Source organism: Pan paniscus, chromosome 11 (assembly GCF_029289425.2).
Source record: "Pan paniscus chromosome 11, NHGRI_mPanPan1-v2.0_pri, whole genome shotgun sequence".
In the NCBI taxonomy this organism is placed as follows: domain Eukaryota; kingdom Metazoa; phylum Chordata; class Mammalia; order Primates; family Hominidae; genus Pan; species Pan paniscus.
The window spans coordinates 102,750,948-102,765,832 of NC_073260.2; the positions used below are offsets into that span (position 1 = coordinate 102,750,948).

A 14,885-nucleotide genomic window follows, 5' to 3' on the forward strand; every position below is an offset into this window, starting at 1 on the left:
TTGCAGGCCACACTCGAGACAGCAAAGCAGGGAGTGTAAAGGCCCATATTCCACAGTCTACAAACCATGACTTGTCCATCTCCCTTAACATCATTATGTTGATAGCTCACTACCAACCTACAATGGGACCATATCCCCTCCTTGTCACAGCAACCATGATTAACAAGTTGTTGTTATTATTATTATTGAGACAGGATCTTACTCTGTCACCCAGGCTGGAGTGCAATGGCGCAGTCTCTGCTCACTGCAACCTCTGCCTCCTGGGCTCAAGAGATTCGCCCACCTTGGCCTCCTGAGTAGCTGGGATTACATGCGTGCAGCACCGTGCCTGGCTAATTTTTGTATTTTTTGTAGAAATGGGGTTTCACCATGTTGCCCAGGCTGGTCTTGAACTTCTGAGCTCAGGTAATCTGCCCAGCTGGGCCTCCCAAAGTGTTGGGATTACAGGCATGAGCCACCACACCTGGCCAAGTCTTATTTTTAATCTCCCAGAATGAAAGCTGGGAGGCTGCCCAGGGGAGCCATGGTACACTGCAGGAGCCCTCCAGAATGCCCTGTATCTGGGTGCCAAAGACTGGTTTGGCCCTCTGTCAGGAATACCACCTGCCCTTGGCTGATGCTGGAGGACAATGTCTCCCTGAGGTCCTCTCAGACAATGGCAGTGTTAATCCCATAGCCTCTGGCTCCTGCTGCCTCTCTCCATGGCTAACCCCCAGGTAATATCCTCACTCCCTGCCTGGACCATCTCTCACTGCAGTGAACCACAAAAAAGATTGCTTGAATTACTCTCACTCCAGGTGGCTTCCTCCCTCCCTCAAGCTGCCACCCACTCTGCTCCTACAGCAAAGAGGCCCCTCAGCATCCCAGCCTCTGGCCCCCTAACCAGCAGTATCTGGGAGGAAGGAATCCTACACTCACCCTCCTTGGCTCCAAGGAGTCACTCGTGGCCCCTTATCACCCACTTTGAAATGATCCACCAGTATCATCATCTTTTTGGTTTTCCAGGTCAAAAGCAGAAATCATCCTGTTCTTCTTCCTGCACTCCCCACATCTTACCCATCTCTGTGTTCTACCTGCAAATTCTATCCCCAATCTGATTATTCCTCACCACCTCCATGGCTCCCACCCTAGACTTCAGCCCCAGCACCAAGACTTCTGGCCTGATCTCTTAGCTCTTCCCCTGCCCACAGGCTATTCTGTATACAACAGCCAGGGTAATCATTTTAAAATGTAAATCAAATGCTACCTCCCACTCTTAACCCTTCAACAGTTTCCAAAACATTTAAAATCAAAATTCTTGATCGCGGTCTACAAGGATGGCCTTATGAGCTGCATCCACCCAATTCTCACTGTGCATCCGTGATTTCCATTCCTACTACACTGAGCTCACTTCTGCAACATCTTGGTTTTCGCTCTCCTACCCCCATCTCTCTCCTCAGGTCTTCACTTGGATCTTTACCCTTTATCCTTATTTTCACTATCAGCTTAAGTCCATTCAGGCTGCTATAACAAAATATCTTAGGACTGGGTGGCTTATAAACAGCAGAAATTTCTCATAGTCTGGAGGCTTAGCAAGTTCAAGGTCACAGCAAATTCAGTGTCTGAGGAAGGCCCACGTTTTGGCTCATAGATGGTGTCCTCTCAGTAGAGGGAATAAGGCAGCTCTCTGGGGCCTCTTTTGTTAGGGCACTGCTTCCATTCATGAGGGCTCCACCTTTATGACACCAATCACGCCCAAAGGCCCCATCTTCTAATACCATCACATTGGCGATTAGGTTTCAACAGATTTTGGAGGCAGACTACTGCACAGCTTAAAATCCACCTCCCTAGGAGTCTTTTCTGACACCCCTCACCCAATGGAATCTTATTGCTGTTTCACTTTCATGTCAGTTGGTTTCCCACCCTGACTAGAATATAAACTTGAAGAAAATAAATAAAGGCCTCGCTTACTCAAAGCTGCATCCCCAGTGTCTAGCAGGTATTCAATAAATATTTTTGAATAGGATTCCACCAGTAGATGGCTAGATTTGAAAGATATGCCAAATATTATACTGCCAATCCAAAACTCAGTGGAATCTTTCACTTGCATGAGTTAACTGCACCTCTAAAATTGAGAATGAGTTTAAGATCCACCCCCTGTTCATATCTCTATTTTAAGAAGAGAGGTACTTGGGCTGACATTAAAGGAGTACCTGGAACTGGGCTGAGTGTGTTACATGTTACTGTATTTAAATCCAGCAGCCTCTCAAAGGACCTGCCAGTGACACCAACGGGCTTCAGACACACATGTGCCTCCTATACCTATACCTGGGTGGTGTCCAGCGGGCACTGGAGGCAGCCTGCTTTCTGCATACCCTCTGCCTCCCTCTTCAAGATGGACATTCTATCAAGTGCTCATTTTAATTGTGCATTAAGTCACAAGAAAACAGGGCAGAGACCACACTTCAGATTTCAGAAATGCCTCACATCTAGTTGGTGGAATGCCAGGCTCTAGGCCCAATTCTGTCATTATCTAGGTCCAGCTGTGTAATTCTGGATACTTAGCTGACCTTTCTGGGCCTCAACTTTACACCCGCAAAACGGGTTTGTGTGGCTATACGGATGGTCTTGAAGGAATACTCCAGCCCCATCATTCTATAATTTGGGAATAGGACGTGGTTTTTATTAACCTATTTTGCTCTGGACACTGGCACCTCACATCTTCTATACAGAATGTTGCCTTAGAAGTCCGGGGAATACGGTGCTGGCATCATGGAATCTCTATGGCAAAGCTGTCATCTGTTCTAAATTAAAAGAGAAATCAGCAGGCAGTCCTAGCACCATATGTACCTCTTAATTTTATATCCAGAAGCTTGCCAAGACCAAAAATACACACTATTCAATATTTACATCAGGTCTCTGAGAATCCCATTGCCCATTCTGCACTTAAATGCACTGCATTAATTTGAAGGGAAACCCTGTGGCAGGGAGAATGCTAACCAGATTAAAGTAAGACTGTTTTAAACACCATTTCTCCATTTTTAATGGCGCTTGAAGTGTATTCCTGCAAGGATAAGGTGAAAAGTTGTGGCCTAATGATACCTAACACAATAACTTAATAATTGTTGGGGAAAAGATCATTCAAAATTAATCTCAGTTCCCCCACTTATAAGCACTACCACTTAATAAGCTTCTACCATGTGCAACATAGACAATATAATTCTAGCCCTCCTAGCAAATTCTGCAGTAAAATTCTCAGTTTATAGATGAGCACCTAAGAGAAGTCACATACTTCACACGAGTTTCATGAAAACCATTTCTGCCTTGTTTCCGCCAAACAATGAAGGCAGGGGAGAGGCCTTCTATAAATATTTGCTGGATGCAAGATTCTTTTCAAAACGACAAAATAAGTTTCCTATGTAAGTCTGGATGCAACACCCTTCACCATTCCTCTCATTCTAAGTGGCTCATTTAAACCTGCAAGGGCTTAATAAACTAATCTGGCTGATTACACACTGACCGCAGAAATTCGCCTTCTCCCGGGAAAACAGCAGTCGAGTGTAGGGAATCGAGATGCTTTGGAGAAGATCGCAGACCTTCCTATCCCATAGGCCAAAAATTTCTAAAAATCAAACAAGTTAACTGCGTTCTTAGCCAGTAATAAACTGCCTAGAAGACGTCTTAAGTTTTATCATCAATTTTTCTTTATGTGCTGTAATTCTCTCTCGGAATACTAACCAGGAGAGAAGGGTTTAAAACCCCAGGGAAGCCAGCTGCTACTCTCGGAACTCGTGCCCTCCTCAGCACAAAGCTTCCCACCGCACAATGACCCCTTGTATCAAGGCCTCTCAGGGCCTAGGGCACAAGGAAATTGAACTCTAACTTGCAAGGCTGCAAAACAAAGCAGTTTCAAGCCAGAGGCCTCCAAACAGTGCAGCCCTAAAAACGGACGCCTGTACTCCTTTTCGAAGAAAGTCTCAGAATCCTTACAGTATTACGCTGCTGGGGAAAACTTCAGCACGGAGAAGGCCTACGTTTGGAGGAAAAAGAAGCCGGAAGCATACAAAAGAGCAAGTAAGCAGTTCTCCCACGTGGGCCGCAGGCAGCAAGCAGTCAGAGAGCGGAAGCTGGAGTCCCGCAAGGCACCAGGAGACGGTCACAGAAGCTGCAGGCGCCCGGACACCTGCTGACTCCAGCCGGGTGTCTTTCTTGGGAGAAGAGTGGTTCTCAGGAATGGTGGTGGCATGGGCGCAGCCTCTCCCATCCACGACCCCTCTCTCTAAAGGGGTGCCTACGCCCTACGGGGTGCGGGTGCAGATAAGCCAAAAGCTGGTGTGTGTTTATGTGTGTGTGTGTGTGTGTGTGTTGGCGGTGCGGCAGGGGGATCATTTGCAAGCGTACCCTCTCCTCGCGCGGCAAGTGAGTCCCGAGTGCCGCGCCCCAGTCCCTCCCCGCGGCGGCAAGGGGCGCACGGGCCGGGCGCATGGCCCCCGGAGGCGCGGTCCCCCGGGGCGGGGGCGAGAAGGCATCCGGCAGGGCGAACCGCTGCGGCTGGGAGGGCTCATCTCACCTTCACGGCGGTGGTGGTGGTGCCAGAGGCCATGTCTGCACGGGAAAGGAATCTGCAGTGGGCGAGCGCTCGGGACTAAGGGAACCAAGCGAGCCACAGAGCAGCGGCTGTGCCAACCTCACTGCGCGGGAGTGAGCAGTGCGGAGACCAGGGGCGGGCCTTGACTCCTCCTCTTCCTCCCCGGGACAGCTGGATTGGCTGCTTGTGTGGGATCTCCCCCGCCACCCCTTCCCCAAATCGAAGTTCCCGCGTTCCGCCCCTTTTGCAGACCTTTCCGGTTCTCCAGGTTTTTGTCGTTTTTTTTTCATCCCCAGTTATAACTAACGGATAATGATAATAATGGAGACCATTTTTAGAGCGCTGTATTGTTCCAGACTGTGTGTTTTGCACTTTAATTGGCTTACTTAACTTTCGCTAAAACCCTATAAGGAAGAGCAGCACTCCCTGCTTGGCCCAATATTAGTGGCGTCGGAGGCCTCAGCTGCAAAATCTGGCCCGGCGGCATTCCAGAAGTTCTCGCGGGAGGGAGAATCCTCACCAAGGCGGGTACTGGCCGGCCGCTGAGATTCTCTTAGGCAGCTAACGCGGGGCGGCCGCCGCGGCGGGGGCATGATTTGTCCTTCCTGCGGCTGCGAACCCACCTCGGGTTTGCGTATTTCCCTTGATTCCTGGAGGACAGAGCTGGGATGGACTTGACCCAAGACTTAGGGATGACGAAAGGGAAATAAACAGAGTAACGTACTACTGGATAATCTTTCTGATTTACGAACTATGATTTACTCATCTTCAATTTGAGGGGCCGCTTTTAGGGGGTTGAGACCTTGCGCAACTCCCAGTCTGGCTCTACCTGGCTGGAGGCATCTTTAACCCATTCTACGCTGGAGCGGCATCGAATACACCTGGATTCAGAATACAAACTCAGGTCTCCATCATTCAACACTAGCAGGACGCACACACACACACCACTAGCCCTTTACAGGGATAATCCCTCATGCTCAAAGCCCCCATCCCTTCCCTACTGGGATAATCCAATTTAACCTTCCTTGATGGATTAAGCGTTCTGAAACAAAATAATGGGTGGCAAGGATCTTAAGGGTGGACTCTGAGATGTAGAAATGCTGCAAATTAGCCTGGACGTGGGAGGAGGGCCGAGAAAGAGGATGCTTTCCTCTTTCCTTACAGCAGCAAAACACGGAAACAAAACACAAGTACACTTTAATTCAAAATACCACTGTGTGATGTTAGCCTGGATGCTGCTCATAGAACCTATTTACTTAAACAGTATAGACCTTCGTCCTCTCATTACTATATGCTTTAGGTCTAAATTTTCTCACAATGTAAAGTTTTTTTTCTTCTGTTACAATCATCTATTTCTTTTAAGTTATAAAATGCAATGGCAAAAGAGGAATGAAAGTAGAATCCAGGTACTCCTTTGAGGAATAGGAGACAGGGAGTCCTTCGTGGATGAAGACAGTGTAGCTTTCTAGGGGCCTTTCTGCCGATTGCTCTATTGAGGAGCAGGAAGCCCACCACTCAGAAGTGAACCATTGAGGGCACAGGGATGCCCTAGGCTTTATGGCCGCTACCTAAGTAGGGGATCCTAGCCAACTTAAGTGACTTGATATGATTAACAAGTCCAGTTTCTACTCAGCACTGCCTCTCTGCTAAAAGTTAGACGCTGTAACCAAGTTAGATCCTGTACGCATAAAATACCCCTAGGCATAGGAGTTGGAAACTTGGCGAGGACCAGGCTGGGCTTCTGGACTTTTCTACTATAACTTGCAGGTTAGGGCTCAAGCATTTGCTCTTGAAGATGTGATGTCTGTGAAGAGGAAATTCTTCTAAAGTTTGAATTTCATATAAACTTACATGTGACAAAATATTATTCTACTTTTGATATTTTCTCAACCACTTAAGATTGTAAAAAAGCATTCTCAGTTCAAAGCTGTACAAAAACAGGTGGAGAGCTGGGTTTGGTCTAGGTCTTGGGCCATTGTTTTCCGCTCAGGGTAGTGCCTGAATCAAATGACCCCTTGCTACCCAGACTTGGATAACCCTTGGGCAGGCTTGTGGGACAGTGCTTTCTTTAGCACAGTATCTTTGAAAAGGTAGGCAGTAATATTTTTGCCTTATTTCCAAGTTTTGGGTCATGTTTTTTCTTAACAAGCCCTAAAATAAAAGGAAGACAAAATTTTCAATAATTTTCAATACGCAAAATTTTCAGTGGTCTCCCTTTTTGATTACTATGTAAACAAGACAAGGAGAGTCGGTCTATTTATGAACATAGATTTTGCCCTGGCCTTCTGTTCTTATCCTATAAATCCCCCTCTGTTAACCTGTACCCTTGCTTTTCTAAAGATAATTATCAAGAACTAGGTCACCTTACAACAATTCTGATTATGAAACAGTATAAAAATTTCAACAGCTTCTCCCTTTTTGATAATCTCTCATAAATGTCTTCCCAACTTCTAGGTCCTAGCCAACAAAGTACTGAAATGGTTATCACCAGTAGCTGACTATGTTGGGTCTTGAGCAGTGGTTCTTCAGTGACCTACAGTTCCCTTTTACTAAACATGTTATTTTTGAAGTCGTCTCCAAACCATTCCAGAATCATCAAATATTCAGGAGGAAGTATTCACACAAATGCATGAAATGTATCACCTCAGCCAACCATATCAGCTTTCCCACTGAATTGTTATATTTCTGCCCCTGACCAGTATGTCTGTCCTGGATGGGTACTACAAAATGGGCCCAAGCTGGCTGGTAACCCATCCTCATCTGAAGGTATTAAAGCTGGCAAGTTGTCATGGCCTAAGAAACTCACATAACTCCCCACTACCTTGTAGATATTTGGGCCAAAATAAAAATTCTAAATAACATGGAGGTGTGCTTAGAGATCCCCAATGGTGTGTGAATCAGATCTTTTTACAATACACCTGTATCACAGCCACAATGAGTAGGGACATTTTGGCCACTACTTTTGACAATGGATTAGAGTCCCACATTGGAAGCTTTGTGAAAAAGCTTAAGTTCTATTAGCAAGCAGCCACTCTAGATTTAGCAGAACATTGTTGAAAAAATATCTGGGGGAACAATAAGTAAACTAATAGTAATAATGACAGTAATACATTTTAAAAATTATTGCATCTTCAGATTCTCAGCCGGGCAAGCCTATGCCAGCATGAAGAAGCCAAAGATGTCTGAACTGGTATAAATTCAGGTTCAAAATCCACAACATCATCGTTGTGCACAGTGTGGTCATTGGGAAGAAAAAAGTTAAACTCAGAGACTCAATGCCCTTAATAAAATTGTATCCAAAGAAACTTCTCCACAGGCAATTATCAGAATAATCAACTTCTCTTTATCCTGCCCAAGAAGGAAAAAAAATGTACTGAAAAGAAAATAGTGGCTAGTGTTTATTAAGAAGCAAAAGATATGCAAGTATGTACCAGGCCAGTCCTAAGGTACCCTTCTGAAAAAACATTGAATATAATTGGATAAATGTATAAGAGATTTGTCTGCAATCCAAGTTCTCTTAACACTCTTGATTGTAAATAACTGAACAAATTATTGATCTAAAAAATACAGCTATGTGTCTTTACCCTGACTCTGCAGTATAGACCATGATACAACATAAACATTAACATTTTAGTAACTAGAGACTTAGATATTTTTGTCATAGAAAGCCTAATTGAACCTTTCTAAATTTCTTATAGGTTAGTATGTGACTATTACTCTAAAACTTTAAGGAAATAAGAACAAAAAACAAAGAGAAGTGTTCCATTCTCCCATTATCATAGTGATAAAACAAAATAAGTAGTATGTCACAAGTGAAGAAAATATTACTGAAATCTAATATTAAAAATGCATTTATTGCAGGTACTTTATAGAGGGAATTGCAAGTGATATACTAGGTTTCTCAAAAAATATTTACATCACATTTTAGGTGGCAATTCCTTATAATGACCTTTAATGAAAGTGGAGAGTCCAGTTATAAAGTGTAACCTGGCATCTGTGTTTTTGGTTGAGGGAAGAACCCCATGCTTTAAAATGAGTTAAGTAGGGTCAGTTTTGACAGTCTGCTTTAAAGTTGGTATGCTCCAGATAGTTGGAATTAGCCATATGTTTCTTGTTGCAATAGAATCAAGTTCTCCTTCAGTTTTCTTTATTCGTTCCTTCTATTCAAAGTCCCTTTTATCCTAGAAATATCCTTCATTGCAAATCACCTTGTCTTGTCTTCAAAGTTCACTTCAAGTTGTATCTCCCCTATCATTTCTGAAACTCTACTGAAGATGACTTAAGTTGCATATAATTTGGATTTTTTGAAGTAAAATCTCACCATTTTTTCACTTTTCTTAGATTAATGCTGCACATTAAAAGCATATTCAGGTTAACAGAATGACCATCTACCCTGGACTCCCAGGATCTTCACATACCTATTATAAATAATAATAGGTATTATTATTTCTGTTATAGGATAAGCAAAGTGTAAGATTAAGCCCTGAACCCTATACCTCCCTCAGTGAAAGAGAGAGTATGTTCAATCTTGATCTGAAGAGACATGATTCTCAGCTTCTGTGCTTTGTATAGAAAAGGGCCAAAAAGTAATAGATACCCAGATGTATTTTAATATCACAGATGCAACATAATCTCTCCTTAGCGTGTCAGGATCTAAAGCTATGATGAAAGACCCATATAATGAGCTCTTATGTGACCCACTGCTCTTTATTCCACTTTAAAAACTTAAGGCGGGAAATAAGTCTAAAAGCATTGCTTTTCTTCTCTGGCAAATCCATATGTTGTCTGTACATACAATCCTAAAAACAAGTTGGGAACAAAGTCATATTTGTCTTCTGAGCATCTTCAAGAGCAACAACAAAACAGCTAATATTTATTAAGAGCCACATATTCTTCATTTAATCCTCACAGATATTAATGTCATTGCTATTATAATTTCCATTTTACAGAGGAGGAGAGAGAGAGAAGTTGAATTGCTGTAACTCCATCTTTTCTGCTTATTTGCCTCTCCCCAAAGCTTCCTTGTCCGTTTGGAATCTTCAGGACTTCCCTCTCTCTAGCCCATCAAAATGTCAATCAAACCTATCAAACCTGTTAAGTTGCCAAAATCACCTTAAAATGTTACCTCACCCAGGGGTTTATGAATTTTACAGATATTAAGCCTTAAATTGAGATAATTAAATTCTAGGTAGGATGTGATGTTTGAGAAAGGACAAGTGTTGGTGTTATTATCACTATCATTGCATGAGGAACATGAGGCTCAGAGCATTTAAGAAGTCTTCTCAAATTTATATAACTAAAGTAATTGAGATTCAGTCCTGAATCTGTCCTAATTGCAAAGTCTAAACTCTTGATTAATTATTTTTTCCACTGTTGAGATTCAGATAACAACAGCCCAAAAAGGAAGTCCTCAGAAGCAGCCTCAAAAGCGAAAGTTTTTCTCTGACCTTCTCCTGCCTGTCTTTCACGCCCAATATCCCCCTGATGCTACCATAGAAACTAGAATCCTTCTTCCCCAAGGTGGATAATAGAAACCAGAAGATCTTTTCCCTAAAGCCAGCCGTAAAACCTAAACATATTTCTCTAACCTTCCCTCTGCCTTTCTGTGTAAAAGGTAAGAACCAAAAGATATGCAAATATGGCCATGAAGAAATTGTCTGACCTATCTTGTTTGACTGTGGGTTGTAATACCCCCATTCCAGAGAGAGACCTGACTCATACCCATAAGGAAGGAATCCTACACAGAGAGGCCAAGAAGAATCTAGACAGACAGCTTTGCTGGGTTTCCCCACTCAGTCTGTTAGCAGTATGTCATGCCCTTTTTGTCCAATCATATTTCTACATGGCTGTCCATACTTTGTTGAACCTGTGGAATATAAATCATTAAGCCAAGGGAAAAAACGACTAAGCCAAGGGAAAAGTCAAGCCGGGAACTATGTTAGACAAACCTGCTTCCCGTTTTATTCCTGGAAGAGATAGCTACAAATATAAGAAGCTACATACCTCCCTCACAATTTGCCCAAGGAAATTCCTTGTGGACGAAAGACAGATAGAACTCAAAGTAATCCCTCTGAGGCTCACCTGAGACAAATGCATATCTGATTGCTTTCTCTGCCCTATTGTTTATGTAAAAATGTGGATTCACTGAACCAGACTAAATTGTGTATGCAGTGGAAGGCCGATCATGGACCTGAGGCTGTGTCACCGATGCATCCTTAACATTGGGCAAAATTATCTTTCGAAAGTGACTGAGACCTGTCTCAGATATTTTGGGTTAACAAAGCTAATCATAAAAATGGAAAATTTTCCCTGGATCTTTGGGTCTTCATTCTGAAGGCTCCCATGTGTTCACATGAAATAAATTTGTATGCCTTGTCTCCAACGGGAAAGTTTCTCTACACCATCATGTTCTGGTCCTTAAACTTAGTGCTAAGAGGGAAAGATGTATGATCTATATAGTCTCTGAGCCCTTAAGAAACTCCTGATCTGGTGAGAAGAGTCAGAAAGAGAAGTCAAATATTATAAAACAATGTGATAAGGGTAAATTTAGATACTGTGAAAACACAGAGCTGGGCATCTTTTAGAGTTTTCCTGGAGAAAGTGAGTCTTAAGGGATGAGCTAAGAAATTAGAGAGGTGAGGGGTATGTGTTTGTTGTTAGCGGGGAAGAAGGAAATTGAAGTGCAGGAGACAGTCATTTAGATAATGAATCATGTGGTCCTTTAATACTAAGAAAAAATAAAATCGATTAGATTTAAGAAGTTGTTAATGACCTTTATCCTGAGCAAAAACAAAAATTTGTTTCAGAGCCAGAAAAATAGTATGAAGGAAATGCCAAAGACAATGAGATGCCATTAAAATGACTTTGCTATTAGAAGGTGATCTCTTCCATCTGGCTCCACCATCCTCTGATCATCCCTGTGACTTTAGAGTTGTGACCTCTTGGAAACATTAAAAGCAACCCATGATGATGGTGGTGGTAACTTCTATCTACCCAAATCAGGCAATAAAGAAAGTGAGAAAGAATTAATCACAAAATCACTTTGATGGTGTAAACTTGAAGTCCCTGGTTGATGCAACAGTTATAAAAAACCTCAGAGGTCCCCCTGCAACACAGATGGAATCACTGAGGAAGCAGATCGCTCTCAGGACCTATGTCTGGTCTCACTCACATCTCTGACCTATATAGCCATATTGTGAGCATAAACACTTAACCCACAAAGCTCTGCTCGTCCAAATTGTAAGTGATTCCCTACACTTGGATCAGGAAGGAGTGACCATCAGCCTGGTTTGGCTGGGACGGTCCTGGTTTATACCTACTGTAGATCAATTAACAAGTTTTAATTATTTTTAGTGTTCCCCTTTTCCCTCTCAAATGTGTCCCAGTTTAGAAGATATATTTTATGGTCACTCTATGTAAGTGCCTTTCCACCATGGGATGGTTTTGAATTAAATATAGAAATGTCAAAATAAAGCAAACATAGCATTTGTGCTAAATTTAAAGAAAAACTCTGTTTCTTATTTAAAACTTTATACAGTATATAAAATACATAGAATTTCAGAGGTTATCCTCATAATTCCAATTGAATATGCAATTGATTTTAAGTTTGATTTTAAGCTAAAAGGCAAAAATAATTTGACTAAGTTTCTGTATATTATCAGATTATATAAGGTACTTTGATTTGTTATATTTCCTGAGTATAAATAATTTTATTTCAAGCATTATCTGAGTTCTTGGAAACATTTTGTTTATAGGTATTGTAAATTTGTCCTGTCAGATATTTGAAATGCTTAAAAATTAAAGTCAAATTTTTGAAAAACTGTTTAAAATATTTAATCGAATATAATTAAAGTATTGAGGAAAATTATTCTGTTCAATTTAGAAATGTTAATCCAAAAATAGCTAATACAGTAATCAATAAAAAAGTAAAGGTGATATTTCTCATTATACTCAACTTGTAAACAGTATAAAAAGATTTGTAAGTTGAACAGAAATGCTTAAGGAAGACTTGTTTTTAAATTTTCTGACTTTTAATACAATTTAAAACCCAAATAGCTTTTAAATACTTCTTCACACACAGAGCTCTCACCCTTATTTTACCCTGGATTTTTTTTTTTCAAATACCCAATACAAAATTCACATGGACTATTGCCTCAAGAACGAAACTCTGGCAAATTGGAGAGAGTGTGAACAGCCTGTGGGTGAGGAAAAGAAACAACAAACCTGTACTTCATAAAGTCTGGATGAAAAGGGAGGAGATACTGGGAGATGAACAGCAGAGGATAGGTAGTCAATGGGGTATTTTTTTTTTCTTTTACTAATGAGAGAGTTTTGAGCGTGTTTGTATGCAGGTGAAAAGAAGTTCACAAAGAAGAAAAAATGGAAGACACTAAGAGAGGTATGGCTAATGGCCCAAGATCCCAGAGGAATGGGATCAGAAGCTCTGACAGAAATCATAGTCCTCTATTAGAATGGAGACATGGGGCTGGAAGAAAGGAGGTAAGAATGGGGCCTCTAGATAGTTTAAGAGTAGGTGCTGTGAACCTAAGAAAGACGACTCTTGATGGTATAATTTTCTTAACAAAGTAAGAGATAAGGGTTGCATAATGAGTCTGAGAAAAGATGACAAAGATTTGACCATGTCAGATTAGGGACCATGAATTAGAAATGGTACCAATCTGCAAGGGCGTGTAATTTTTTCTGACAGCCCTTCACCCTTGTCTGATCAGACAGGACCTCAAGGAATTGAGGATGTTGGGGAGGTATAAGTTTATCTTGTCAATCAAAGAAATCCAGCCCTGTGGGGAACAATGAAGCCATGAAGGACCTGGATGATGGGGGAAGGTGGAGGATCAAGCGGGTGGAGGATCAAGGGACTGGAGGACTTAAAGGAGTCTAAGAGCCATGAGGGTAGGGTGAGGGAATGTGAAAGAGGGAAGGAGAGGAGGTCCTGGAGGGAGATATCGGAGCTCAAGGTTTTAGAAGAGTAATAAGTTCTAAAGGTTATGGCAAGATCCAAGAAGTGAGCAAGTGAATTAGTCAGATGGGGGAAAGGGGGAAGGTGGTTTGTTTTTTTTTAAATCTCCGTGTGTGTATTGTCTACATTCATATTACATCTCCTAGAACTGTGGCAGATAGGACTTGGGGTAAGACGAAGACCATGATACAAGGTCCAGCTGTTGGAGGGGCTGGTAAATCAAAGCCACAGGGATGATCAGAGGATGGTAGAGCCAGATGGAAGAGACTACCTTCTAATAGCATTAGTTTTTCTAGAGGCCATGGAAGCAAACCAACATGGAGTTGGCAATGAGAAACCAGGAGATTGCTACCCTTCATCACAGTCCCCTAGTATGTAGGGAATGGAAAAATAACAACCTCCTTAAGAGAAAGCTGTAGAGTAAAAGGATAGGCAGATTTCAGTAAAGGAAAATAGATGGAAACGGTGACTTAAAATGAGGGTGAAGTGTAAAGAGGCTTACTAATGACTAAACTAGCACTTCATAAGAATGCAGTGGGAAATGTATTTGTAAAGTGGAAAGTGGAAGAGGGAAAGTGGAAGAGGAGTCTTTTTTGCTTGCTATATCTTTCTTAATTTTATTGTTAATTGACAATACTTGTATATATTCAGGAGATATATGTATATATATATATATATCCTGAATTGTATATATTCAGGAGATGTTATATATGAACATATATGCACATTATAGAATAATTAAATCAAACTGACATATTTTCTACCTCAGCTACTTAGCATTTCTTTATGTAAGAACGTTTAAAATATACTCTTTTAGCAATTTTGAAATATATAAAACATTATTCTTAATTATAGTCACCATGCTGTGCAATAGATCACAGACTTATTCCTTCTGTCTAACTGAAACTTTGTGCACTTTGATCAACATCTTCCCTTTCCCCATTCAGATAATCACTACCTCCAAATCTCCAGCCTCTGGTAGGCACCATTCTACTCTCTACATCTATGAGTTTGACTTTTTTAGATTCCATATATAAGTAAGATCATGCAGTACAGTATTTGTGTTTCTCTGCCTGGCCTATTCTACTTAGCATAATTTTCTCCCGGTTCATCCTCATTGTCACAAAGGGCAGAATTTCCTTCTTTTTCTAAAGGTTGAATAATATTCAATTGTGTATCATCTTTATCCATTCATTCATAATGGACACTTAGGTTGATTTCACATCTTCGCTATTGTGAACAATGCTTCAATAAACATGAAAGTGCACATATCTCCTTGACATACTCATTTCATTTTCTTTGGATATATGTCCAGAAGTGGAAATGCTGGATCATATGGTA

The 14,885-nt window shown here is 41.6% G+C and overlaps 1 protein-coding gene across 4 annotated transcripts in view; it reads right to left on the reverse strand.

Moving 5' to 3' along the window:
• The window catches only part of MTAP (methylthioadenosine phosphorylase), a 135,678-nt gene extending 130,429 nt beyond the window's left edge, over window positions 1-5,249 (reverse strand). The window contains exon 1 of one of the 4 annotated variants that reach the window (XM_034967238.3): window positions 4,381-5,249. In XM_034967238.3, the coding sequence (XP_034823129.1) occupies window positions 4,381-4,464 (84 nt within the window). In that variant the 5' untranslated portion in view covers window positions 4,465-5,249. The remainder of the gene's footprint in view (window positions 1-4,380) is intronic. The other 3 variants (XM_034967239.3, XM_003830681.8, XM_003830680.5) reach the window with 3 other exon arrangements.
• Window positions 5,250-14,885: the final 9,636 nt, after the last annotated feature.